At 47.4% G+C, this 27,489-nt stretch overlaps 1 protein-coding gene across 1 annotated transcript in view; it reads right to left on the minus strand.

Annotated features, from left to right (window-relative positions):
• The window catches only part of EFR3A (EFR3 homolog A), a 64,969-nt gene that overhangs the window by 16,190 nt on the left and 21,290 nt on the right, over positions 1–27,489 (minus strand). Inside the window, exons 4-15 of the mRNA XM_077351475.1 lie at positions 26,910–27,037; positions 24,744–24,894; positions 19,329–19,450; positions 14,635–14,784; positions 11,806–11,940; positions 10,531–10,609; positions 9,744–9,879; positions 6,005–6,169; positions 4,595–4,709; positions 2,321–2,372; positions 1,664–1,836; positions 733–808 (exon numbers count right to left, since the gene is read on the minus strand). Coding sequence (XP_077207590.1) covers positions 733–808; positions 1,664–1,836; positions 2,321–2,372; positions 4,595–4,709; positions 6,005–6,169; positions 9,744–9,879; positions 10,531–10,609; positions 11,806–11,940; positions 14,635–14,784; positions 19,329–19,450; positions 24,744–24,894; positions 26,910–27,037 — 1,482 coding nt within the window. The remainder of the gene's footprint in view (positions 1–732; positions 809–1,663; positions 1,837–2,320; positions 2,373–4,594; positions 4,710–6,004; positions 6,170–9,743; positions 9,880–10,530; positions 10,610–11,805; positions 11,941–14,634; positions 14,785–19,328; positions 19,451–24,743; positions 24,895–26,909; positions 27,038–27,489) is intronic.

Consider the following 27,489-nt stretch of genomic DNA (forward strand, 5'->3'; position numbering starts at 1 on the left):
TTGTGGACCATTTAAACATAGGAGGCAACGAGGTTAACATGGAAACGGGTCACTGGAGCCTGTGAGGAAAGATACGTTCTAAATGTTATAGAGATTATCTTTAACTTAAGGTATGCAAGACAGGTGGTGGAGGTAACGTACCCTATGGACTTTTTTTCCAAGGCAAGAGATGTTCAGAGCTGGTTTGTCATTACTTGCCTCTGTGTAGCAATCCTGGACTTCCTTGGGGTGTCCCACATTCAAATACTAACTAGGGACCATTCTGCATACCTTGATGATGTGGGATGTTTATTGGGTCTCTATAGATTCCAGCACAGGGGTTCCCCAGGGGAGTGATGGTGCCCACAACGCCTTTCCTGGGGCCGACCAAAAGTTCTAGAAAGTGGGGGTGGCCTGGTGGGTTTTTGGCTGTCTAGACTTAAAAAACAGCCAACGTGGCACACAGCCACTGTGTGATAGAAGGGAAGCTGCGGCAGCCATTTTGTTGTTGGCTCCGCCTCCCATGGCAGCCATTTGCGGCTGGGCCCACCACACTGGGTCAGAACTCCAAAAATATTTGCAGGCTCAAAAAGGCTGCGGGGGGGGGGGGCGTGTTCTAGCAGAAAGAAAAGGCCAGTAAAGTCTTGGACCGGTGACCGAGAACCTGACTCTGGCCCTGAGAGAAACTAAGGGAAAGCATTAGGACGTTTGCTCCTAATATCTTGTACATAGGCCGGTACATGATGCTGTCACCTTCTTCATGAAGCTCACGTCTTGCTTTGAGATTTTGTCTCGCTTTATCTTGAGATCCGAAACGTCGGGTATTATCCTAGGCAGAGACAGAGTGGGCTGTTACTTTATTTAAAAAAGGAAGAAAAAAAAACCCCACCGCCACAACTTTAATAACGATAATTTGTAAACTGCCGACTTCACAGACGTGGGAAGCGCACGGCGAAATGTGCTTAATCTATTCAGGCATTCTGGAAACGATTTCCATTTTAATTACCACCCACGTTCAACAATGACAGAAGGGTTTTAAAACATTTTTTTTTTTTAAACTGAGGGTACTGTAAGTAATTGCAACCAGGTACAACAATATTCATTCGACGCTGCACACAAAAACGTCTTGGACAAAACAAAAATATAATTACAAGTTTAATTAAACCGGGAGCAAGCTGCTCAGAATTCGGGGTGATGCCGCTGGAAGATGGAATCTTCCAGCACTTCTTGTCATTTTGCTCGTCTTGTTGACACAATACAATGCAGCAAGCCTTAATAACTACTTTAATAATTACTTTAACAAGAGCGCCCTCCTAATAAGAAAAATGCACAACGCCCTCGAGGTGCAATATTACTAAGGAGCAGAAGAATGGGTTAGATGGAATTTAAAAAAATGTAAGTCGTGGTTTTAAATTTAATGGTTTATTATTGATGAAACCCACCCTGAGCCTTACGGGAAGGGCAGGCTAGAAGAATAAAGTTTATTATTATTACTATTTAACAAAAGTTTATTAAGGGGGTTGGACACGTAAAAGGTTTTATGGGCATTTTTTTTTTCTTGCTCTGGATTTCGCTTGGTCTCTCCTTTGGAAAGGCATTCCACCTCTTACAAAGACTCCGAAAGTCTCCGAAAGTCAAATGATTATTTGCATTTAATGCGGCCCCATGAAACTTAATAGCTAACCTGATCCCACGGAGCTTTGCTCGGTTGTCGTGCCGGTCAATAAGGTTATGAAGGATTTCCAAGACCAGTTGTCGTAGTTCGCAGTCATCCATGAGTGAAGGAGACAGCAAAGGATCCAGGAAAGGAGCGGGCAGAGCAGCAGAAATGGTCTTGGCACTGTATCCAGTAGTCACCTGGTGGGTACCAGAAAAGAGGTCTAAAGGAGTGGCCAAACTGTGTGCACATCCTGGCAGGGGCTCATGGTAACTGTAGTCCATGGGCATCTGGAGAGCCACAAGTTGGCCATCCCTGGTCTAAAGCAGCTAACCCAAGAAATCTTTTAGCCACATCCCACAACCAAATATCTCCCTCTGTGTGTCCAGAAATGAATCAAGAGTTATCATTAAAAAAGAGTTAATCCAGAGAAAAGTGGCATATAAGAACCAACTCTTCTTCTGGAGGACCTTGGGTTGTGACCAAGGAGGAATATCAGGGCTCTCTCAGCCTCACCTCCCTCACAGGGTGTCTGTTGTGGGGAGAAGAAAGGGAAGGCGAATGTTAGCCACTTTTGAGACTCTTCTTCTTCTAACAATTGCTGGTTCGAGCTGTGGAACATGCCAGACAACCTCCTCTCCCTAGGAAAAACTCCATTCATGTCTTCTATACTAGAAGCCTTACCATAAGTAATGATCTCAGCAGCATAATCTGGAACCGCCTGGTCCCCAAATCACTAAAAACAAAGGGGAGAAATTACAAAGGGTGAATGGATATTTCTCTTAATTTCCATTTTAATTAACTGGGTGATAATGCAAAAAAAAGAGTATTCTTTCTGGATATGAAGTCTCAGAACAGAAAGCATAAAACCCATTGCCCACTGCAGCAAGAAAAAAACCACTTCACATCTGTTGCTATATTACTTCTGGCAAAAAAAAAACAGGAAGTGGTATATGGGTATCTCTAGGAATTGATGCAAACTCTATGGATTTATTACAGAGTTTTTATTTATTTATTTATTATTTATTTATCATACTTCTATACCGCCCTCCCCAGAGGCTCAGGGCGGTTTACATTATAACAGAGAACCATACATAAAACAGTCTGTAGAACATGTACATCAATAACCAACAATTGCAACCAAACACAACACAGTATAACAATAAACAATCATAATACAAACAGGTCCAAGGCTTGTTGATGGGATTCTGAGGGGGGTGGCTTATTGATTTAATTCTGAGGGGGGGGGGAACAGGGGCCCTTGGTCGCTGTAGATTACATCTGGTCTCGGCCAAATGCCTGGTGGAGGAGCTCCTTTTTGCAGGCCCTGTGGAACTGTTTAAGCTCCGTCAGGGCCCTGATCTCCTCTGGGAGCTCGTTCCACCAGGTAGGGGCCAGAACAGAGAATGCTCTGGCCCTGGTCGAGACCAGACGGACTTCTTTAGGGCCAGGGATCCTTAGCTGATTGGAGGCAGTAGAGCGTAGAGCTCTTTTGGGGGCATAGGAGGGGAGGCGGTCCCTCAGGTACACTGGGCCCTGACCGCGTATGGCCTTGAAGGTAATTACCAGGACCTTTAGTCTGATCCGGAATTCAACTGGTAGCCATTGCAGCTGATGGAGAATAGGCCGGATATTCCTAATATTTAGATATTCCTAGACATTCCTTTGATTCTGGGCTCGTGATCTAGCAATGTTGGTGATATCGCTGACATCCCAGGCACTCCCATGATTTTGCCGCCAGCCATTGGCTGGCCAACCCAACCCATTTGGCGCATGCAAATCTCTGGATAGATGAAATATACATTTTCTAATACATGGATGATAAATATTGATATAGCTGAGACTTTGAACTGCACACAGTCCACTTTTTAAGTATAAAAAGAAGAAATTATATTTTTCATCCTTCCGTCTCAGAAATATGGCGTAAAAGCCATCTCTGCAGGACTGGACTGAGGATCTACTTAGTCTTGCATCCTGGTTCTAACAGGGGACAGCCCTTCTTAGGAAGCAGGACATTAAAGCATCAAGCTGGCTCCTGTTGACACCAATGCTTGGCATTTGGAGATATGCTGCCACTGAATGTGGAGGCTTCATTTTGCTACTCTGGCATACAAGTTTTAAAAAAGGAAAATGTGGTAATAAATCATTTGAGGCTGTACCTGAAAATGATCCTACCATTCCTTCAGCACCAGAGCAAAGTAAGATCTAGTCCCGTGGGGAAAAAAATTAAAAATATCACTCTTGATCTACTTGCATTTGTCAAAGTCTAGCAGTCTCTCCGCCTGCCTGGTACTCTTCCTTGCTAGGTTCATTTTGTACACGTACAACAAAATTAATCTGAATTAATTCACTGCAATTTTCCTCGGCACAGCTCTGTCTCTTGCTCTGGAGCCCAATTAGCACAGAACAATTCTGAATTATTCAGCCGGTTTATAAGAGGCGCCATCAATGCAGTCCTGCTGAGGAAGGGAGAAGGGAGGCCTTTCTGAAACCCACACGATCAATCAAGCCTTAAATCAACAGGGTTTTCCTCAAAGTCGACAGAACTGCAATTTTTACAAACAGCAGAAGTTGGTTAGGCCTCTTCCGTGGATGGATGGTTCCCTCATGAATTAAGGGGGAAGCAAATCAATGTGGCCAGGAGCCAGGTGATCTGGTAGAGCACTGGTAGTCAACCTGTGGTCCTCCAGATGTTCATGGACTACAAATCCCATGAGCCCCTGCCAGCGTTTGCTGGCAGGGGCTCATGGGAATTGTAGTTCATGAACATCTGGAGGACCACAGGTTGACTACCCCTGATCTAGAGGACTACAATGGTCACCAACTGTAAATAATATATATATATTTAAAATAGAAGGACACTACAATGATATCAGCCAAATTTTAACAAACACACACAGTCTCTCCTTCCCCTCCTTCTCCATCAAGAGCTCGAAATACAGGGTAATCTGAACAAACCCCAGCTGGTTGGCCTCCAGGGTATGCGAAGGTGCCCCTAGAACAGGTACTTTCCCCATAATGAACATCATGATCTCCGACCGCTGGTAATCCGGAAGATTGCTTCCAAAAAACCCTGTGTGAAAAAAAGGGAGAAAAATGTGCAAAAAATAGGGAATCATTCCTATGCATCTAGGAGCAGAGATGTTCTTCTGAGCTCAAAAGACTGTTTGAATATGATGAAGAATTCTTCCAGGATGTTTGTAATTGTGAGGTCCTTTCTTTTAGGTATCAATGTGCACTGTTACTAAAAATTCTAAAATGCTGAAGACAATATTTTTGTAAAATCTTTTGATTATGCATGAATTTATCACACAGGGCTTCCTTGCACTGTGATTTCTGGTCCGTTGCATGATCACCACACATTGTGCAATGCCCCCACCCTGGCCTTTTGCTGTCCTACTGTGGCCAACAACAGGACAGAGGCCAGGGCCTTCCCCTGAGGTGGCCTCCTGCCTTTGGGATTCAGAGTCTGAGTTTCCCTCAGTCACCAGGGCTAGTAGCCACTGATAGACTTGTCCTCCACAAAACTACCCCCTTTTAAAGCTTTATATTCCTGTGGCCATCACTATATCTTCTGGAATTAACATCCGGACAAAGTTCCTGACAGTCAGAGTGGTTCCTCAGTGGAACAGGCTTCCTCGGGAGGTGGTGGGTTCTCCATCTTTGGAAATGTTTAAACAGCGGCTGGAGAGCCATCTGACAGAGAGGCTGATTCTGTGAAAGTTCAAGGGGGTGGCAGGTTACAGTGGATGAGCGATAGGGTTAGAATCATAGAATGACAGAGTTGGAAGGGACCTCTTGGGTCATCTGGTCCAACCCCCTGCACTATGCAGGACACTCACAAGTCTAATGGGTTGCAGAAGGTTGGACTAGATCAGGGGTAGTCAACCTGTAGTCCTCCAGATGTCCATGAACTGCAATTCCCATGAGCCCCTGCCAGCAAATGCTGGCAGGGGCTCGTGGGAATTGTAGTCCATGCACATCTGGAGGACCACAGGTTGACTACCCCTGGACTAGATGACCCAGGAGGTCCCTTCCAACTCTATCATTCTATGATTCTATGGCAGCGAATTCTACATTTCAATCCCTCTCATTGTAAAGTAGTATTTCCTCTTGTCTGTTCTGAATTGACTGCCCATCAGCTTCCTTGGATGCCCTCAAGTGCTAGTATTTTGAGAGTGGGACAGTCAACTCTCTCCATCCCATGCATAAACCTCTGTCAGGTCCTCCCTTTAGTTGTCTGTTTTCCGGACTGAAAAGTCCCAAACTCTTCAGCTTTTCCTCATGGGAAAAGTGTCCCAAGTCCCTCATCACCTGGGTTGCCCTCCTCGGTATTTTCTCCCCCCATCACTTCTCAAAATCACTCACCGATGGTTTGGATGATGGCATTCTGGACGATCCTCTCGTCGTTGTCCTTGGTGGTTGCGGTGAAGCAGACGCTGCCGGCCGAGCTACGCCGGTCGCTTAATTCAAAGTCGACACTGAAACGGAGGTGCTTCAGCAAGGTGTTGAAAACCTCCAACACGGTTGGGCCTGCCGGGAAACCGAAAAACACTGGCTATGACTTGTGGCAAATGGAGCTTAAACAGGATAAACACAGGACAGTCTCAGATAACTCAAGCCCAGAAGAAAAGACCTATCCTTGTGGCAGTAAACAATAATAAGGTAAAGGTAAAGGTATCCCCTGTGCAAGCACTGAGTCATGTCTGACCCTTGGGGTGACGCCCTCTAGCATTTTCATGGCAGACTCAATACGGGGTGGTTTGCCAGTGCCTTCCCCAGTCATTACCGTTTACCCCCCAGCAAGCAAGCTGGGGACTCATTTTACCGACCTCGGAAGGATGGAAGGCTGAGTCAACCTTGAGCCGGCTGATGGGATCGAACTCCCAGCCTCATGGGCAGAGCTCCAGACTGCATGTTGGCTGCCTTACCACTCTGCGCCACAAGAGGCTCTAAACAATAATAAAGAATGTTTTTAAGCAATGTCCTTTCTTGAGTTTACTTTTAGTTTATTTCATCCCAAGGATGTCAGCCAGAACGGTTTCCAGGTAAACTCCGTTTTCTATTATCTTTTCCCCGGTGGCAAGTCCTCTCTTCTTTTAAGCACAATAAATCTAAGTAGTGTTTCTTCCACAACCTCAATACAAGTCGTAATATAAATTGGCCGATGACTCAAAAACCTGCTGGTCCAAAGAGACAAGGTCTCTTTGGGAGACCTTGGGAAGATAAGGAAAAGGGTCTTCATAGAATCATAGAGTTGGAAGGGGCCTTACAGGCCATCTAGTCCAACCCCCTGCTCAACACAGGATTAGCCCAAAGCATCCTAAAGCATCCAAGAAACGTGTGTATCCAGCCTTTACTTGAAGACTGCCAGTGAGGGGGAGCTCACCACCTCCTTAGGCAGCCTATTCCACTGCTGAACTACTCTGACTGTGAAAATCTTTTTCCTGATATCTAGCCTATATCGTTGTACTTGAAGTTTAAACCCATTACTGCGTGTCCTCTCCTCTGCAGCCAACAGAAACAGCATCCTGCCCTCTTGTAATTAGGATCAAAGGACGAACCCGTCTTCTGAGGCAGGGGTGGCCAGATTGTGGCTCTCCAGATGTCCGTGGACTACAATTCCCATGACCCCTTGCCAGTGACTTTAGTCAAGTCAGTACCTTGCAGCCTTGCAAATCCACTTAGGTGGACTGCTGAATGGAAGTAATGGGGAAGGCAGAATCTTGGGCACTGCCTTCCCAGAGGAAGGAGAGGATGAAAATCAGATGGTGGCAACATTCACCTGGCAACTGCGTTTTCCTATGTGGAACACAAGACTGGAGAAACTGGAGGGAGAGGAGTGGCAGCTCTTCTCTGTTCAAAACATGGAGCCCAACTAGAATTGCTCTTCCACCGTGAAAGGACTGGATGGGAAAGAACCACATTTCTTACAACCCCACCTATGTGGCTCCTTCCATTCAACTATTATATAAACTGGTGGTGTGTAGGACTGCCAGCTCCAAACAGGGAAACACCTACAGATTCAATGGGGTGGCAGGTGACAGCGGATGAGTGATAGGGTTGTGGGTGTACTGCATGGTGCAGGGGGTTGGACTAGATGACCCAGGAAGTCCCTACAACTCTATGGTTTGGGGGTGAAGACTGGGGAAGGCAGGGTATAATGCCACGGAGTTCCCCATGCAACGCAGTCAGTCTTCTCCTGGACATCTGCTGAAATCCCAGGAGACCTCCAGACCCCACCTGGAAGCTGGCAACCACACAGATGAGCAGCCATGGGAAATGGGTCCCAGGATGTTGCTGGACTGTAGGTTCATTTAGATTCCAGTGTTGCCGCTTGCTTAGCCAATCGGGTTTATTTGGGGGGGGGGGGGAGAAGGACGAGCAGTAATGGGTTTAAACTACAAGTACAACGATATAGGCTAGATATCTGGAAAAAAATGTTCACAGTCAGAGTAGTTCAGCAGTGGAATAGGCTGCCTAAGGAGGTGGTGAGCTCCCCCTCACTGGCAGTCTTCAAGCAAAGGTTGGATACACACTTTTCTTGGATGCTTTAGGATGCTTTGGGCTGATCCTGCGTTGAGCAGGGGGTTGGACTAGATGGCCTGTATGGCCCCTTCCAACTCTATGATTCTATGATTCTATGACTAGATGGCCTGTATGGCCCCTTCCAACTCTATGATTCTATGATTAAATTTCCACAGTCAGAGTAGTTCAGCAGTGGAATAGGCTGCCTAAGGAGGTGGTGAGCTCCCCCTCACTGGCAGTCTTCAAGCAAAGGTTGGATACACACTTTTCTTGGATGCTTGGATGGCCCCTTCCAACTCTATGATTCTGTGATTCTGGGGTTACTGCTGTTGAAGAGCAAAGCCGTCTATCTTCTGTTTTCTAAAACGCTATCCTCAAATACTCTGTGTTTCATCGATCAATGTCCTTTCCTAATGGAATCCTCCCCCTTTCAGCTTCAGGTTTCTGTTGGAGTTTCCAAAGCGAGGAGACAGTTTTTGGGGAAACAGCAGCCAAAGCAGACCTTTTTGTCCTCCCACACACCACGTTCAGCCTCTGATGTGTACGCTCAGCTCTTGGCTCTCTCCCTCTGCCAATTATTTCCTGTGTTGCAATGAACCATTTATCATCCAGCCCTTTCGCTAGGGCTTCAAAGGTTTTTGAACTTCATTAAAAAAAAACAAAACCCAAACCCTGAAAAATCTTTGCCAGTCAGTATTTACTAGCTCAGCATTCTGTCAGAGCTTTCAATGAGGGATGTGAAAAACTTAAGCTAGGTTTTTTTCTCTGCACATTATGCATTGTTCTCCGTGGTTCTCCAAAATATTACCGTCTATTGCTCATTCCTGTTCACAAGCTCTTGCACTCCATTTCATCAGCTTGGTGTAGTGGTTAGGAGCACTGACTTCTAATCTGCCGAGCCAGGTTTGCTTTCCCACTCCTCCTCCAAACGCAGGCAGTTGGGTGGTCTTGGGCTCGCCATAGTACTGATAAAGCTGTTCTGACCGAGCAGTGATATCAGGGCTCTCTCAGCCTCACCCACCTCACAGGGTGTCTGTTGTGGGGAGAGGAAAGGGAAGGCGAATGGAAGCTGCTTTGAGACTCCTTCGGGTAGAGAAAAGCGGCATCTAAGAACCAACTCTTCTTCTTCTTCAGCAATACCAGGGCTCTCTCAGCCTCACCCACCTCACAGGGTGTCTGTTGTGGGGAGAGGAAAGGGAAGGTGACTGTAAGCCCCTTTGAGACTCCTTCGGGTAGACAAAAGCGGCATATAGGAATCAACTCTTCTTCATCTGGGTAGCCATGTGAATTGGAAGTTGCAAAATAAGATTAGAGTCCAGTACCATCTTAAAAACCATCATTTCCCAGGCTATACACTTTTATGAGTCAAAGATCACTTTGCTGGATCTGACAAAGTGAGCTTTGACTCACAGAAGCTTGTGTCCTGGATTCTAATCAGTACATCATGCAGCCTCTCCGATTTGATTTTACACCTGGGCAGGAAAGGCTACAGACAAAAGAGAGATGGACACCTGCACAAGCCCAGCAGCTGCCACTGAGAAACCCTGCATGTCGGAGTCTTTAATTTCACGATGCTCACCTATGGTACCCTTGGCTGCAATGGCCACAGCTTGTAAGAGGGCCTGGATGATGCCTGCCCGGACCCGTGGGAAATCCCTCCTGCAAGCGTCGAGGTGTGCCAGGATTTCCTGTATCACATGATGCGAATACTGTGCCTGGAAATGAAAAGAGAAGTTGTCTGTTATTGAAGCCTCTTCCCACTTGCAAGCTGAACACCTACTCCTGCTCTGTGAATTAGTCAATGGACGTTTCTTGGCTATTTGCATCTGCAGGTACCTGAAACCATCAGGAGGTATTCTGCACGGAGCCAAATAAAACAGTTTAAAAAACAACCAGTTTAGACCGCTTTATTATATTACAATCGTTGTTCTGCATTGAATATAGTCTGTTGAAAAACTACATTGCAGTGCTCTCTGCATGAAACAGTTCATAGCCCTGCCCCCTGCAGTTTTGCCAACTCCACTTTGTTCTCTAATGCAGTCACTATTCTGCATAAGAAGTGAGCCTCTCTGCATGACTAATAGAGCGTCTCAGGCAGGCGGGCAGAGATAAACGAATCAGTGAAAAGCCTCTTTCAAAAACAACGCTTAAAAGACGCTTAAAGCACTGAAGAGGCAGTTCACCATGCAGAGCATGGAGTAAATTAACTCTTCTGTGCAGAGATCAGAAAAACAACGATGTATTTAGTGAGTTTTCATCAGCTTATCCATCATGCAGAAGAGGCCCAGAAGCAGATGAAAGAGACGTTCTGAAGTTGAGGTGCCACAACAGAGAAGACCCTGTGCCTGACAGAACATGAAACATACCTGTATAGAATACATGATGATTCTGAAGCAGAAGACAGCAAATTCATTGGGATCCCAGAGTCTATGTTGGTCTAAATGCCTGATAAAAAATGAAAAAGTCAGTTCCCTCTAAGGACTTCTTTTGTAATTATTGTTAGAAAGATGATAATCTAAACCAACCATTCACAATTTTTTATTGGCCTTGGCCTGTAGAGAGCTCCTCTAAGATTCCAGGGCCCCCTGCTGTAAGTTGGTTGCGTGTGCAATGAACTAGGCTAAAAAAGGCCTAAGCATAGAGTGAATTACCTATACTCAACAAATGTTCCCTTATATATAGGGGAGACAGGTTTCTAGAACATTCAACCAAGAGAAGCAATATGAGTTCCTTTTTTGTTCTTAAATGTATTAACTCAAGCACATGCAAAGGAATGGATTGCATGCAGGATTTCTTTTTCTTTCTCTTGACAAAGGTCAAACTTAATTAATGATATCGTAAGTGGCAAAAAAAGGGATTTCATTGTTTCAGGGCATCACATGCCTGATGACTCGCCTGCCCTTCCACAATTCGACCTTTCTCAGGCCCCGCCCTCCAATCTCCAAACTCAGAACTCTACATAAATACTTATGCAAGGGGGCCATCTATTCTCCCCAGATTAAAAACGAGTAATGGGGGAAAAAGTGCGTTTAGTCAAGGCGATGGTCTTCCCAGTTGCAATGTATGGCTGCGAAAGTTGGACCATAAGGAAGGCCGAGCGTCAAAGAATTGAGGCTTTTGAACTCTGGTGCTGGAGAAGACTCTTGCGAGTCCCTTGGACTGCAAGGCGAACAAACCGGTCAGTCCTAGAGGAGATCAGCCCTGACTGCTCCTTAGAAGGCCAGATCCTGAAGATGAAACTCAAATACTTTGGCCACCTCATGAGAAGGAAGGACTCCCTGGAGAAGAGCCTAATGCTGGGAGCAATCGAGGGCAAAAGAAGAAGGGGACGACATAGAATGAGGGTGCTGGATGGAGTCACTGAAGCAGTCGGTGCAAGCTTAAACGGATTCCGGGGAATGGTAGAGGACAGGAAGGCCTGGACGATCATTGTCCATGGGGTCGCGATGGGTCGGACACGACTTAGCACATAACAACAACAACAATGGGGGAAATTAAGAACCTCCTGAGAAGGCAGAGTGTTTCCATAGCCTTCAGAAGGGATGCCTGCTTGTTGCTTCTCTGCAATCTCGAATTCAAGGTAGTACAGACAATGAAGTGATTTCCATCCTGTCCCCCCCCCCCCCAGGTCTTTTACTTACGCAAAAACTGGTCGGACAGCATGGTTCATGTTGCCGTAGGTCGCCCGGCCCAGCAGTTCACGGAAACAGCTCTCAGCCAGAACAGATGGGTTCTCTTCTTTTTCTCCCCCCAAGGAAGATGGTGGGCAGGCTCGACTGAAATAAAGGCACTGGTCACAGCTCAATCATTCAATCAGCTACCGGCTGCTATATTTCAACGGCAGGACTTTGGTTTCTGCTTCCTCCCATCCGCAACACAATCAAATAACAACTGGCCACACTAGGGTGTGGGTGGAATCCAACGAAATCACACCCAATCACTTGGCCATGCTCCTACTGTGGGAGAAACTGAAAGGTAAAATAACTTCCCACCTGCAGCAATTAAACTAGATTCTATTGGACATGTGTGATTCGATCCAGCTGAAAAGTACCCAAATGGGCCAAATATGGTCCGAATCACCATTTCGCAATACGTTTAAATGGCCGAATCAACTTTGCTCGAATCACAATTCGGCGCAATTTGGCAGTTCGAGCAAGCAGCTGTTTAAACGTCAAAGTTTGTCTTTCCTGGGCTCTTGGGGGGGGCAGTTTGAGGTAGAGCCACCAAACTTGCCATGTTATTGCAGGAGCTTTGCCTCAAAAGAACCCCCATTTTGCAAATCGATTGGACCAGGAGGTCGAATTCTAGGGGCACTCAAAGAGGGTAGCCCTATTGGACCTCCATTATTTCCTATGATGAGAACAGATCAGAGAATATGTGGGGGTTTTTTCCTCATCAGAGGAAATAACAGAGATTGGATGGGCCCGCCCTCTTTGGGTGCCCTTAGAACTGAACCCCCAGTCCAATCTTTTTGCATGTCAGGGGTTCTTTTGAGGAGAGGCTCCTTCAACCACGCTGCAAGTTTGATCCCTCCACCTCAAACCGCCCACCCACCCAGAGCCCAGGAAAGACAAAAACCATTACTTTTTTTTCACTTTCTTTCCTTTAAAGGGCCATTTGCTCAAATTGCACTTGAATCGAGGCTGTGACGAAGTAGTCTTATTTTATCGGGAATTTTTAAAGGAAATATGTAAATGGTTTTAAATCATTTTAGGAAAATTTGTATACGGTTTTAATGATGTTAGCCGCCCTGAGTCCGTAGTTGGAGAGGGGTGTCCTAAACATGGCATAAAGGTAAAAGGTAAAGGTACCCCTGTGCAAGCACCGAGACAAGTCTGACCCTTGGGGTGACGCCCTCCAGCGTTTTCAGGGTGGTTTGCCATTCCCTTCCCCAGTCATTACCGTTTTCCCCCCAGCAAGCTGGGTACTCATTTCACTGACCTCGGAAGGATGGAAGGCTGAGTCAACCTTGAGCCAGCTGCTGGGGTCGAACTCCCAGCCTCATGGGCAGAGTGTTCAGACTGCATGTCTGCTGCCTTACCACTCTGCGCCACAAGAGGCTCATAAAACATGGCATGCATGAATTTATAAATAAATAAATTTAAGCTGTTCACTTATGACTAATGCTGCGAAAGTTATTCAATTACAGCAAGGCATTATAACGAGCTGCAAATGTTTATTCCCCCGTAAGATGGGAGCACGCTCTTCCCCGCTCGCTAAGGGGGCTGCGGGAACCCCTTTCTCTGAGAGATAACTCTGAGGCCATCTGTTGGAACCATCTGCCACTTCTGACTCCCACTCTTCACGGAGCCGTTCACCACACGGCCCCCATATGCAGAGAGTCACAAAACACCAAAATGCAAAGCACATGAGAAACTTACCAGTTGCTGTGCATAAAAGCCCACAGATACTGCCTTCTGGGTTTATGCCCTATGTGAACCTGGTGGGTTCACTGCAAAGGCAGTGAGTCTTTTTGAGAGCCCAGTATTATCTGCATCACAGGCTGGAAGTTTCAAAGGGGTAGCATTGAGTTGTATACTGTAGATCCCGTCTATAAGGTTGTGTGTTTCCTCCAACCTGAATGCTTTCCTTTGGGTGGAAAACAGGGTTGCCTTGGACCAGAACAACAAAGGCTGGGGTAGGTATGACAACGTCTCAATGGGGACTGGAAAATTCATAATACTACAACTCACCTCCGGATGACAGAGATCAGTTCGCTTAGGGAAATGGGCTGCTTTGGAGGGTAATTAATACAGGGAATTCCCTGCTGCCGGACGTGGTGGTGGCCATAAGTGTAGACAGCTCCAAGAGGGGACTGGATAGGCATACGGGGCAGAGGTCCATCATAGCTATTAGCCACAAGGTGTAGATGGAACACTTGGGTCTGGGACAGTGATGATTGGCATTCTTGGTGGTTGAGGGTCAAAAGTAGGAGGGCTTCTGGAGTTCTGGCCCCACTGGTTGGCGTCCTGATGGGCCACTGTGCGAGACAGAGTGCTGGACTGGATGGGCCACTGGCCTGATCCAACATGGCTTCTCGTATGTTCTTACACCTCTATGGCATTGCACTATTCTGAAGTCCGCCCCAGGCTCCCGGCAACCCTAGCAGAAAAGCTTCTTGTGCCAGAGAAATACAGAACAAACCAAAGGGGGTCTAATCATTCAGATATATTTTGGTTTGTTTTCAGCATTTCAACACCCCGTTTACAAGCATCATGAGTAGGGTTGGGAAGTCTACAGACTCCACCTTCCAAAGCTTTCTCCAGGTCAGGGGTAGTCAACCTGTGGCCCTCCAGATGTTCATGGACTGCAATTCCCATGAGCCCCTGCCAGCGTTCGCTGGCAGGGGCTCATGGGAATTGTAGTCCATGAAAATCTGGAGGGCCACAGGTTGACTACCCCTGCTCTAGGTGAACCAATCCGTCACTTGGAAAGCAGCTGTGATCCCAAGAGATCTGTCCCACAGGTACCTGTCGACGTCTTCAGTCCTCTGCATGTTAAAGAGCAAGGAGGGCACGATCTTGTCCATGTGCTGTGGTTCCCAAATCGTGGCCTGCAGTTCGTCGTTCACCGTTTTGCGCACCACGCCCTGGATCCCCCGGATCCCAGCTATTCGGATCCTAAAAGGAGTTTGCAACAAAGGCTGTGACAAAAGGAATCTGGCCCTTTGTTCTGTCTGTTTCCTCCAAGGGCCTCAGGGAAGTGTACGTGGCTTTCTCTCCCATGGTGTTCTGTCCACACAACGACTCTGTGAGGTAGACCATGTCTAGGCGGCCCCAGATCAGCCACTGTGCTTCATGGCAGGGTAGAGAATGAACTCTCTGGGTGTGAGTAGTAAACTGAATCATCTTGACCTCCTTCCTCGCCCCTCCGGTAGTGGGGATGGGTGGGTGAGGGTTTCCGCAATGAATGAATGAATGAATGAATGAATGAATGAATGAATGAATGAATGAATGAATGAATGCGAACAGACATGGCAGTCTGGCCCTTTCTGTGACACCCCTTCCCCCTACTCATTCTTGCAGGTGAGTTAGGAAAAATATTCCAAGCATTATTTTAGTTATTTAAGTTCGCATGCCAAAAAATACCGTTTCCATGTCACCAGAGGGAGATAAAGACCAGTGAGTGGCAGCTAGTCTATAATCAAGCCAATGCAAAATTCTGTCTTCTGACACTGATGAGCAATTTTTTGGGGGGTGGGGAACCTTTGGGTCTAGACCATAATTCTTCTCCAGCTCAAGTACGCAGTTTTAATCGCAGTCTTGTCTCCTTATTGAGGTTCACAACACACATTTACTGTGAGTTTGAAAGAGAGCTCTTTTGCGATTCACTGGTTTGTATACACAGAGGCAACGGGCAGGCAGAAAGATTCCTTAACTGGCTTTGGGGCATTTGTCCTCCCAAAGGCAAAGTGTCCACAGAATTCACTCTATTCCGCAGGTGACTCTGAGCAGCGGATAATGAGTCTGCAAGCCTCGGAGGGAAGAAAAGAGTAAAGAAACAGCCAGCTCCCCGTCTGAGCATAGACAACCTCCTGCGTCATCATGCTTCCATCAATAAGTCCACTGGAGAGAAGGCAGAAAGCATCCAGGCACCCCTCCATCATGCCTCGAGCCAAAGCTGGCTAACCCGTCTTTACCTGCGGCATCTCAAGAATAGGGCTTTGAGAAAGCAGACAGGAAGCATTCAGGTGCTCTCCTTCCAGGCCAGGATGCAGCTGAGCTGGGAATTCTCCCTCTCCAGCATCCCACGGCACAAACAGAAGGAAGACTGGAAGTAACCAGGCACCCCTCCATCATGCCTAGGGCCAGGTCTGACTAACCATTCTGCAACATCTTAATGATAAGGCTTGTGGGAAAGTGGACAGGAAGCAGTCAGGTGTTCTCCTATCAGGTCAGGATGCAGCTTGGCTGAGAACTTCTCCTCTCCAGCATCCCACCTGGCACCAGCAGAAGACAGGAAGCAACCAGGGACTCCTCCATCCTGCCTGGAGCCGGATCCGGCTAATGATTCTGCAGCATCTCAATGATAAGGCTTGTGAGGAAGCAGCCAGGGGCTCTCCCAAGATGCCAAGATGCAGCTTAGCTGAAAACTCTCCAGTAACCCATTGATGGGGCCACCAGAGGGAAGACAGGAAGCAACCAGGGACTCCTCCATCCTGCCTGGAGCCGGATCCGGCTAATGATTCTGCAGCATCTCAATGATAAGGCTTGTGAGGAAGCAGCCAGGGGCTCTCCCAAGATGCCAAGATGCAGCTTAGCTGAAAACTCTCCAGTAACCCATTGATGGGGCCACCAGAGGGAAGACAGGAAGCAACCAGGGAACCCTAACCTCAGGCCCAGGTCCAGCTTTGAGAGCACCCCTCCCCTCTGGAGGCGGAGGGAGGACTCTAGAGCATCCCATCCCCACTGAGGGCCTTCCGCTACTCAAACTCTACCCTCCCCTAGACCTGAATAGCCCCAGAAAGCCCAATTCTATCAGATCTCAGAAGCTAACAGTTCCTGACAGAGCGGTTTCTCAGTGGAACAGGCTTCCTCTGGAGGTGGTGGATTCTCCATCTTTGGAGATTTTAAAACAGAGGCTGGACAGCCATCTGACAGAGAGGCTGATTCTGTGAAGGTTTCAAGGGGGTGGCAGGACACAGTGGATGAGCAATAGGATGGTGAGTGTCCTGCACAGTGCAGGGGGTTGGACTAGATGACCCAGGAGGTCCCTTCCAACTCTATGATTCTAGGATTCTAAGCAGGGTGAACCCTGGCTAGCTCTCAGAAAGGTGACCTCCAAGGACATCAGGGTCATGACTCAGGGACAGGAAATGGCAAACCATCTCCAAATGCCTCTTGCCCTAAGATCTCCTGGCTGCATAACACACAAGCCGCCTGATAAATAAATAAGTCCCAAGCTAATGCAAAATTTCAGATGAACGGTAATAGATCTTTATTTTTCCACGTTTTGGGCTGAAAGCATGGTAATCGGAATAAATAACCAGCTGCCTCAGCGCCATCCTTCTGAAGCGACACCCGACATTCTAGCTGCGGAGATTAAAAATGCCCCTGAGTAACATCTGACCTGCGCCGGTTTATTTTGGGAAAAGAGGCTGCAGACGAGATGAATGGTTATGAGGAAACACAGCGGTTCAGACAGGAGGCCCGCATGGGAGGCACAATGCGCTCGGTTGCAAAGGGAGGGGGACAGAGCAGCGGACCCTGCAGCTAAGCGCATGGAGAAGGGAGGGAGGGAGGAAAAAGTACCTCCAATCTCTCAGGGCCTTCTAGAACTTTCCAAGCTGCAGCCCATGAAATCCCTACCAGGGGACCATTGTCACAAAACGCAGGATTATTTATTTAGTTTTATCAAGGAACACGGTTACAGATTGTTTTCCTTTTGAAGACTCAGGCCGTTTATGTTTATGCCTTCGGCAGGACAACGTTTATCTTACCTCACATTACCAGCATGGTGCGGAAGAGACAGGGAGGAAAGAGCCCGAGGTGAACGCTTTGGTTTCTTAATCCTCAGAAGGCCGTTTCGGGCTCCATTTTAGCAGAAGAGAACCGGAGAGGCACAATGGAGGGCGTGAGATGAAACCTGCTGGGTACATGTAGCCAGCCGGCTAATTGCCATGACAAAACGGAAAAGTGAATTTTTTTTTGGGGGGGGGGGTTATGTCAGATTGGCCACGCTCCAGGGAGTACTTAGAGTAAATATAGGAGTTGGGGAATGGTCTTTGACTAATGTTCCCCAATACCTTTGAGCCGATGGCCTACTGATATTATTAAAATACTAATATAAGGAAATACTATAGGAGTTTTCCACACTGACTAACTTTCCATACTATTGTTACAACAATCTTATATTGGCGGACTCGGCCACTGAAGAAAAGATACTGAAAATGGAAATTATCTAGAAACTAAAATAGAATCCAGTAGTATATTGTCAAAATAAGAATATTGCCTTGGCTGGGTTCCTTGTTTTTCTGTGGGTTTATGTAGCCAGCCAGCTAATTGTCATGATAAAACAGAGAAGTGAATGGGGGGGGGGGGGGCGTTATCTCAGGTTGGTCACGCTCCAGGGGGTACTGAGAGTAAATATAGGCATGGTTGGGAAGGATGACAGAAATATCTAATAATTAAACCACAACGATCTAATATACATGAATCAATGAGGTCCACAATGATAATAATAAAGGTAAAGGTAAAGGTAACCCCTGTGCAAGCACCGAGTCATGTCTGACCCTGGGGTGACGCCCTCTAGTGTTTTCATGGCAGACTCAATACGGGGTGGTTTGCCAGTGCCTTCCCCAGTCATGACCGTTTACCCCCCCAGCAAGCTGGGTACTCATTTTACCGACCTCGGAAGGATGGAAGGCTGAGTCAACCTTGAGCCGGCTGCTGGGATTGAACTCCCAGCCTTATGGGCAAAGCTTTCAGACGGCTGCCTTACCACTCTGCGCCACAAGAGGCTCTTGTATGATAATAATACAGTTATATAAAAGGTGATGCTCATAGAAAAAATGCTCTCAATAGACCAGGCTTTCTCAATCAAGGTTTCATGAAGCTTCCTAGAATCATAGAGTTGGAAGGGATCTCATGGGTCATCTAGTCCAACCCCCTGCACTATGCAGGACACTCACATCCCTAACGCTCATCTACTGTAACCTGCCACCCCTTTGCCTTCAGAGAATCAGCTTCTCCATCAGATGGCTATCCAGCCTGTGTTTAAAAATCTCCAAAGACGGAGAAGCCACCACCTCCCGAGGAAGCCTGTTCCACTGAGAAACCACTCTAACTGTCAGGAACTTCTTCCGGATGTTTAGATGGAATTTCTTTTGAATTAATTTCATCCCATTTGTTCTGGTCTGTCCCTCTAGGGCAAGAGAGAACAATTCTGCTCCATCCTCTACATGGCAGCCTTTTAAATATTTGAAGATGGTTATCAGATCCCCTCTCAGTCGTCTCCTCTCCGGGCTAAACAGACCAAGCTCCCCCAAGATTTCTTCATACATCTTATTCTCCAAACCCCTCACCATCTTTGTTGCCCTCCTCTGGGGAAGCTCCTACTGGGAATAATACCACCTAAACTCTTTGGAGGAAAGGTAGGATTAGAAAGGCCAAAGAAAGAAAAGATGATCTCAACAGAATTTCCTTCCAAATGTGATGTTACTTACTCTGTCTGCACCTCAGGATCTTCATGGTGGGCGTGGCACATCGCGCTGAATCGAGAGACGAAGAAGTCGTAGCGCCTGTGGTACGAAGGCGTGTCTTCCTCAATGTTCGCAAATTTAACAAACTGGGGAAACGGGGAGGGAGACAGATTAGTGTATCGTCTGCCACAACCATCTAAAGCCGGGGTGGCCCAACTGAGGCTCTCATGGACTACAATTCCCAGGAGCCCCTGCCAATGGGCCAGGCTAGCGGGCTCAGGGTAACTCTAGTCCAGGGGTAGTCAAACTGCGGCCCTCCAGATGTCCATGGACTACAATTCCCAGAAGCCCCTGCCAGCATTCGCTGGCAGGGGCTCCTGGGAATTGTAGTCCATGGACATCTGGAGGGCCGCAGTTTGACTACCCCTGTTCTAGTCCATGAAGATCTGGGAAGCGACAGTTTGGCCACTCCACATCAAAAAGCTTGATCCCTCAGGGTGGCTCCCCATGGCACACACGGGTGGGTCTCCTGCACCTTCAGAAGAGCATCAGTTTTATGCCCACAAGGCATCCCCTTTCAGAAAGAGCTGTCTTCATCACTGGATGCTGCTTCCTTTGAAACCCCCTAGTGTTTTGTGATTGGTCATATGACCCCATGGCGGCCATTTTGTGATTGGCCCTGGGTCCTGTGGCCATCTTGAAATGGCGGCCACAGCTTCCCCTTCTCAAAATTCCAAAGGTGCTTTTAAGACCAATGTGGACCTGGCATTCCAATCACAAAACATCACATTCTCACACTGTTGGCACCATTTCCTGAACTTCAACTAAGCTCTCTACCCACCCCCCTCCCCACCAATGACTGCACTGTGGGAAAACAGAATAAAATATTTCTGAAGGGGATTGTGGGTTAGATTTAGGTTTATGGGTTGAGAGACAGCTTAGTGTAGTGGTTAAGAGCTGTAGGTTCGATTCCCTGCTCTTCCACATGCAGAAAGCTGGGTGACCTTGGGCCAGTCACAGTCCTATTAGGGCTGTTCTCACAGAGCAGTTCTCTGAGAGCTCTCGCAGCCTCACCTCCCTCACAGGGTGTCTTCTGGGGAGGGGAAGGGAAGATGACTGTAAGTCACTTTTTGAGACTCCTTTGGGTAGAGAAAAGCCGGGTATAAAAAGCTACTCTTCTTCTAGTTGCACCTCACCCAAAACCGATTACATCTGGTCCCAGGAGCACAATAATCATTGTGCATTGTTTAATTCTCGGGAAGCGAGAGGAGAGAGGATAGTGCCTTCCTTTCACCTGGGCCGGATGTCTCTGTTTGTAACCCTGGGAGTCTTCACTGGCAGTCTTCAAGCACAGGTTGGATACGCACTTTTCTTGGATGCTTTAGGATGCTTAGGGCTGATCCTGCATTGAGCAGGGGGTTGGACTAGATGGCCTGTATGGCCCCTTCCAACTCTATGATTCTAGGATTCTAGGATTCAATGAGCAGGGGGTTGGACTAGATGGCCTGTATGGCCCCTTCCAACACTATGATTCTAGGATTCTAGCATTCAATGAGCAGGGGGTTGGACTAGATGGCCTGTGTGACCCCTTCCAACTCTATGATTCTAGGATCCTAGGATTCAATGAACAGGGGGTTGGACTAGATGGCCTGTGTGGCCGCTTCCAACTCTATGATTCTAGCATTCTAGGATTCAATGAGCAGGGGGTTGGACTAGATGGCATGTGTGGCCCCTTCCAACTCTATGATTCTAGGATTCTAGGATTCAATGAGCAGGGGGTTGGACTAGATGGCCTGTATGGCCCCTTCCAACTCTATGATTCTAGGATTCTAGGATTCAATGAGCAGGGGGTTGGACTAGATGGCCTGTATGGCCCCTTCCAACACTATGATTCTAGGATTCTAGCATTCAATGAGCAGGGGGTTGGACTAGATGGCCTGTGTGACCCCTTCCAACTCTATGATTCTAGGATCCTAGGATTCAATGAACAGGGGGTTGGACTAGATGGCCTGTGTGGCCGCTTCCAACTCTATGATTCTAGCATTCTAGGATTCAATGAGCAGGGGGTTGGACTATATGGCATGTGTGGCCCCTTCCAACTCTATGATTCTATGATTCTAGGATTCAATGAGCAGGGGGTTGGACTAGATGGCCTGTGTGGCCCCTTCCAACTCTATGATTCTAGGATTCAATGAGCAGGGGGTTGGACTAGATGGCCTGTGTGGCCCCTTCCAACTCTATGGTTCTAGGATTCTATGACCGTGAGCCTCTGCTAGGTTGGATCAGGAATGACTGGCTGGAATCCGGCAGGTGAATCTCTCTGGCCTCGTAGGTGGATGTTGATCGAGCTATGGTAAAAGCCTGGCCCCTCTATTTTGCTCGTAAGGTGATGAGAAATAGTTGGGTATTTTTTAAAGTTATTTTCTGACAAATAACTCCTGCCAGCTTGAGGAAAGGAAAGGTCAACTATTGCTTATATGCAGGACTGAAAATGAGTAAGTGCTGTGGAGGAGAATATTCTGTTTATAGAACCGAACAAGGAAGGCTGCCAGCCCGTCCCCGCTCCTCCGGTGGAAAAAAATCATTCCGATTCCGTTGGAAATAACAGGTAATCAGGCCTGTTTGGTAAGGATATTATGAAGCAGAAATCGTTGAGGGAAAAGGAAGACTCCCCCACCCCTGCCCCGACGTAGAAGCTAGAGGAGGAAGAAGAGTTGATTCTTATTTGCCACTTGCCTCTACCTTATTTGCCACTTTTCTCTACCCGAAGGAATCTCAAAGGAGCTTACAATTGCCTTCCCTTTCCTCTCCCTACAACAGACACCCTTTGAGGGAGGTGAGGCTGAGAGAGCCCTGATATTACTGAAGAAGAAGAAGAGTTGGTTCTTATATGCCGCTTTTATCTACCCAAAGGAGTCTCAAAGTGGCTGACAATCACCTTCCCTTTCCTCTCCCCACAACAGACACCCTGTGAGGGAGGTGAGGCTGAGAGAGCCCTGATATTATTGAAGAAGAAAAAGAGTTGGTTCTTATATGCCACTTTTCTCTACCCAAAGGAGTCTCAAAGTGGCTGACAATCACCTTCCCTTTCCTCTCCCCACAACAGACACCCTGTGAGGGAGGTGAGGCTGAGAGAGCCCTGATATTACTGAAGAAGAAGAAGAGTTGGTTCTTATATGCCACTTTTCTCTACCCAAAGGAGTCTCAAAGTGGCTGACAATCACCTTCCCTTTCCTCTCCCTACAACAGACACCCTGTGAGGGAGGAGAGGCTGAGAGAGCCCTGATATTATTGAAGAAGAAGAAGAGTTGGTTCTTATATGCCGCTTTTCTCTGCCCGAAGGAGTCTCAAAGCGGCTTACATTCGCCTTCCCTTTCCCTCTCCACAATAGACACCTTGTGAGTTGGGTGAGGCTGAGAGAGCCCTGAGATTACTGCTAGATCAGAACAGCTTTCTCAGTCTTGTGGTGAGCCCAAGGTCACCCAGCTGGCTGCATGTGGGGGAGCAGGGAATCCAATCTGGCTTGACAGATTAGAAGCTGCTGCTCTTACCCACTACACCACGATAGTACGGTTAAGAGCAGCAGCCCCTGTTCTGGAGAACTGCTGGCAGGGGGTCATGGGTACTGTAGTCCATGGACATCTGGAGATCCACAGGTTGGCCACCCCAGCCCTACACGTTTGTCATCAGTCAGCTGGGCCTTGACAGCACTTTCTGCCACTATGTACAAGTCCAAATATATTTCTCACTGTAGTTGGCATTCAACAAAGTGGCACATTTGTTCGTAAATAAGATGTCTAGACTTCACTAAGTGATAACAGAATTCTCAGGGCACTTTCCCTCCTGAGCCATATGTCTGTCACTGCATACCATGTACTTCTTTTACTGGTAGATGCATAAAGATCCCATGACATTGCTTGATGGCTGAACAACTGACATGGCCAGCAGAAATTGAAGCTACTTCTATATGACATGGAAAGCTGGCAGTGTAACACACATGCAATCTAAGGCACAGTAGCCCTGTACACACACTAAACAAAAAAATCAGTCTCTCAAAGTAACAACCAACAACAACAAAAAAACACTCTGCAGCATTAAAGAGGGGGAAAAAACAACTATCCACTGCCAGTGAAAAATGGTTGAAAAACCTGTTTCCCAAAACATACATGGCTACATAGAAAAATGTATACCATCACACAGAGAAATATATCAGGAATAGGAAAACCCAATGGCTATCTGTAAGTGAACATGAATGAGACGCTCATGAAGAAGAAGAAAAGTTGTTTTTTATACCCCACTTTTCACTGCCCAAAGGAGTCTCAAAGCAGCTTACAATCACCTTCCTTTCCTCTCCCCACAACAGACACCCTGTGAGGGAGGGGAGGCTGAGAGAGACCTGACAGGCCTGCTTGGTCAGAACAGCAGGGCTGTGACAAGCCCAAGCTTTCTGCATGTGGAAGAGGAGGGAATCAAACCCGGCTCTCCAGATTAGAGGCTGCCACTCTTAAGCAGTACACCACACTGAAGAACTAAGCTGTCTTTAAACATTAAACAGTTCTGGGGATTGAACCAGGGAGATGTTTGGGATTGAACCTGTGACCTTCTGCATGCCAAGCAGATGCTCTTCCACTGAGCTATGGCCATATATTTTCATATTGGTCTGCCGCCACCAATGATGGGCTTAAAGGGGGTGGGAAGGAGAGGGGCCGCAGGTGGGCATGTAGACAGCTCTGCTTCCCAACCTGATCCTGCACCATCACACTATTCTGGGGGTTCTTGAAGCCTGAAGAATGTTTCAGTAGTTAAGAACCAATTAAGAACCAACAAGTTCATTAAGAACCAACAAGTTAAAGACCGATTTCATCTGGCAGCCAAGGGAGGGAAGCGGAGGAGAGGCATCCTCTGGCTGCACTGCTCGCTGCCACTTCTGGAGGCGGGTGCTCCAGAGGCTGGCCCAATCTGGTCGCACCCAGCTTTGCTGTGTGCAGCCTGATTGGCCCATGCAGGAGGAAGTGCAGTCCGGACACTGGATTTGTCCCGGACAACGCTCCGCCCACAGGGGCCTTTCCCAAGTATTAGGGAGAACAATGGTAAGGATTCTGTAAGCTGCCTTGAGGCAACATTGTCAAGAGAGGTGGGGTACAAATTCAAAAATAAATAAATCATTCCCCCCCCCTTCCTTTGTTATGCTGGTTCACTGCAATTCAGCTCTAAAGTTCCACCGACCGCACTCCTACCTCTTGTAGAGGCACCAGGACGGCTAACTATTCTGTTAACGAGTTTATAAACTTGCAGTCCTGGAAGCTCTAGTAATTTTCTTTCCAAAGGACACTTCAACACAAAATGTCACACGTGGCTTCTGAGAACTAAGAGTCATTACTGGAGGCTTCAATTTCCGTCCGTTTAAACCGGAGTTTAATTAAAGTTAAGATTACTTACCGAATTGGTTCCCAGAACCTGTAGCTTTGGTTCCCCGGACTCCAGCAGTTTGGCCACCATGTGAAGGAAGCTTTCGACAAAGGGTTTGATGCTCTGAGAATGGCAAGCCATCAAAAGCTGGTCCAGTGCCTCCATAGCGATTAAAACATACCTGAGCCATGGGCAATCAAGACCACAAAAGTCACTGGTTTGTCCCTACCAAGAGAGCTGGACATAAATGAACTCATGAAGCTGCCTTATATGGAGTCATTTCATTGGTCCATCAAGGTCAGTATCAGACTCACACTGGCAGACTCGAGGGTCTCAGATGGAGGTCTTTCAAATCACCTACTGGAGATTCTGGGGATTGAACCTGGAGATCCTTGGGATTGAACCTGTGACCTTCTGCATGCCAAGCAGATGTTCTTCCACTGAGCTATGGCCCCCCTTCATGGCTTTCCAGGGTCTCAGGCAGAGGTCCCACAAACTTGGTATTGTCTATTCAGACTGGTAGCGACCTTCCTGGGTGTCAGGCTGAGGTCTTTCACATCACCTATTGCCTGGTCCTTTCAACTGGGGATTCTGAGGATTGAACTTGGGACTTCCTGAATACCAAGCAGATGTTCTACCACTGAGCCCCAGCTCCTCCCCTACAAACTTTGACCAAGTTGCTGATCTAGACCATTATGTAGCCCATATCATTAATGAGCGGCTGGCAGATGTGAAGGGCCACTAAACCAGGGAAGAGCATCCTGGGACACCAGAAAGACTTCTGACTCTGGAGCCAGTCCATCATGTCCAAGAGTGTAACTAGAACTACCTGAAGGCCCGTCCCTCCACCTTCTTCAGAAGCACAACCACTGATCCCTGTTCTCTGGAGAAGACAGAAGACCAGTTACAAAAGTGTAGGGTTGCCAGCTCTGGGTAGGGAAAGACCTGGAGACTTTGGGGGTAAAGCTGAGAATGGACAGGATTGGGATGGATGGAGACCTCAGTGGAACCCAATGTTATGGCGTCCATCCTCCATCCACAACTGATTTTCCAAATCAGTTCCTTAAACCCTACTAACACGGTGAGGTAGAGACCATATCCAGTTTCTGTTTTCCCCTCTGCATCCACTGATATATTTTCTCCCTGAAGTCAATTGTACGGAATCAGCCATAAGGAAGCTTCCAGATAACAGACCTCGCCAACAGAACCGTAATGTCTTCGTCCAAAATTCAAGGCCTGTCAGTTTGTCAAAGCATGCCTGGTTATCATACTGACAAGGCAGGCTTATGTGACCTATTTGTACAGGGGAAAAAAAACCTCATTCTGTTGCTGCTGTATCATAAATTCTGATAAATACATTTTCATGCAGAACTCACCTAGAGCTTCACCGGACTAAAAAACATGGAATGTGGAATGTAAAAAAGGTAAAGGTAAAGGTATCCCCTGTGCAAGCACCGAGTCATGTCTGACCCTTGGGGTGACGCCCTCTAGCGTTTTCATGGCAGACTCAATATGGGGTGGTTTCCCAGTGACTTCCCCAGTCATTACCATTTACCCCCCAGCAAGCTGGGTACTCATTTTACTGACCTCAGAAGGATGGAAGGCTGAGTCAACCTTGAGCCGGCTGCTGGGATTGAACTCCCAGCCTCATGGGCAGAGCTTTCAGACTGCATGACTGCTGCCTTACCACTCTGCACCACAAGAGGCTCATATGGAATGTATCAGGCCACAAACCAGTTCAAACCTTTGGGCGCCGTGGGGTCACCAAGTATACTACCAGACTTCAGAGGAAAATGACTCAGTTTAATTACCCCGATACAATGAAAGATAATCACAATTCCCACAAGCCCCTGCCAATTGGCCATGCTGGCAGGGGCTCATGGGAATTGTAGTCTGTGGGCATCAGGAGAGCCAAAGTCTGGCCACCCCTCCCATACAGATTTATTTCCAGCATATACTTGTAGTAAATCTACAAGGGGAGATAAGGGAAATAAACCTGTGTAATATCAGATTGACTAGTAGAGGAAGCAAAACACATGCGGGAAAGCCACCTTACCTGGAGAACCAGAAACTTAGCAGAGAGTAAAATGAGAACAAGGAAAAGCTCTGGGATATGAATAACTTTTCTTTCCACTAATCTCTGTGGCAGGGAGATTACAAACAGTTTTCAAGATGGCATCGGAGAAGCAGCCTTACCCATAACGATGCCTGACGACGTCCCGGCTCAGTCGGTCGGCTAAGTAAGCGCCAATCCGATCAAGTTTCTCCGGGGCCGAAACAGCGTAGAACGTCAGCTTCTCCATGTCGGCTTTAACAAGTCCATCCTGATTGTTTTAAAAGTCAGCAATTGAGTTTCTTTTTAATTGACGATCAGCGCTCTGACACTTCTGCTGTGGCCGCTAGATATAACTCAGCAACATTGTCACAGACAATGAAAACACCGCATGAAGCTGCCGTATACTGCATCTGACCTCTGGGCCATCAAAGTCAAGACTGTCTGCTCTGCTTGATAGTTGCCTTCCCTTTCCTCTCCCCAAAACAGACACCCTGTGAGGGAGGTGAGGCTGAGAGAGCCCTGATATTACTGAAGAAGAAGAGTTGGTTCTTATATGCCGCTTTTCTCCACCCGAAGGAGTCTCAAAGCAGCTTACATTCGCCTTCCCTTTCCTCTCCCCACAACAGACACCCTGTGAGGGAGGTGAGGCTGAGAGAGCCCTGATATTACTGAAGAAGAAGAAGAGTTGGCTCTTCTATGCTGCTTTTCTCTTCCCAAAGG

The sequence above is a fragment of the Paroedura picta genome, chromosome 9 (assembly GCF_049243985.1).
Source record: "Paroedura picta isolate Pp20150507F chromosome 9, Ppicta_v3.0, whole genome shotgun sequence".
Lineage (NCBI taxonomy): Eukaryota > Metazoa > Chordata > Lepidosauria > Squamata > Gekkonidae > Paroedura > Paroedura picta.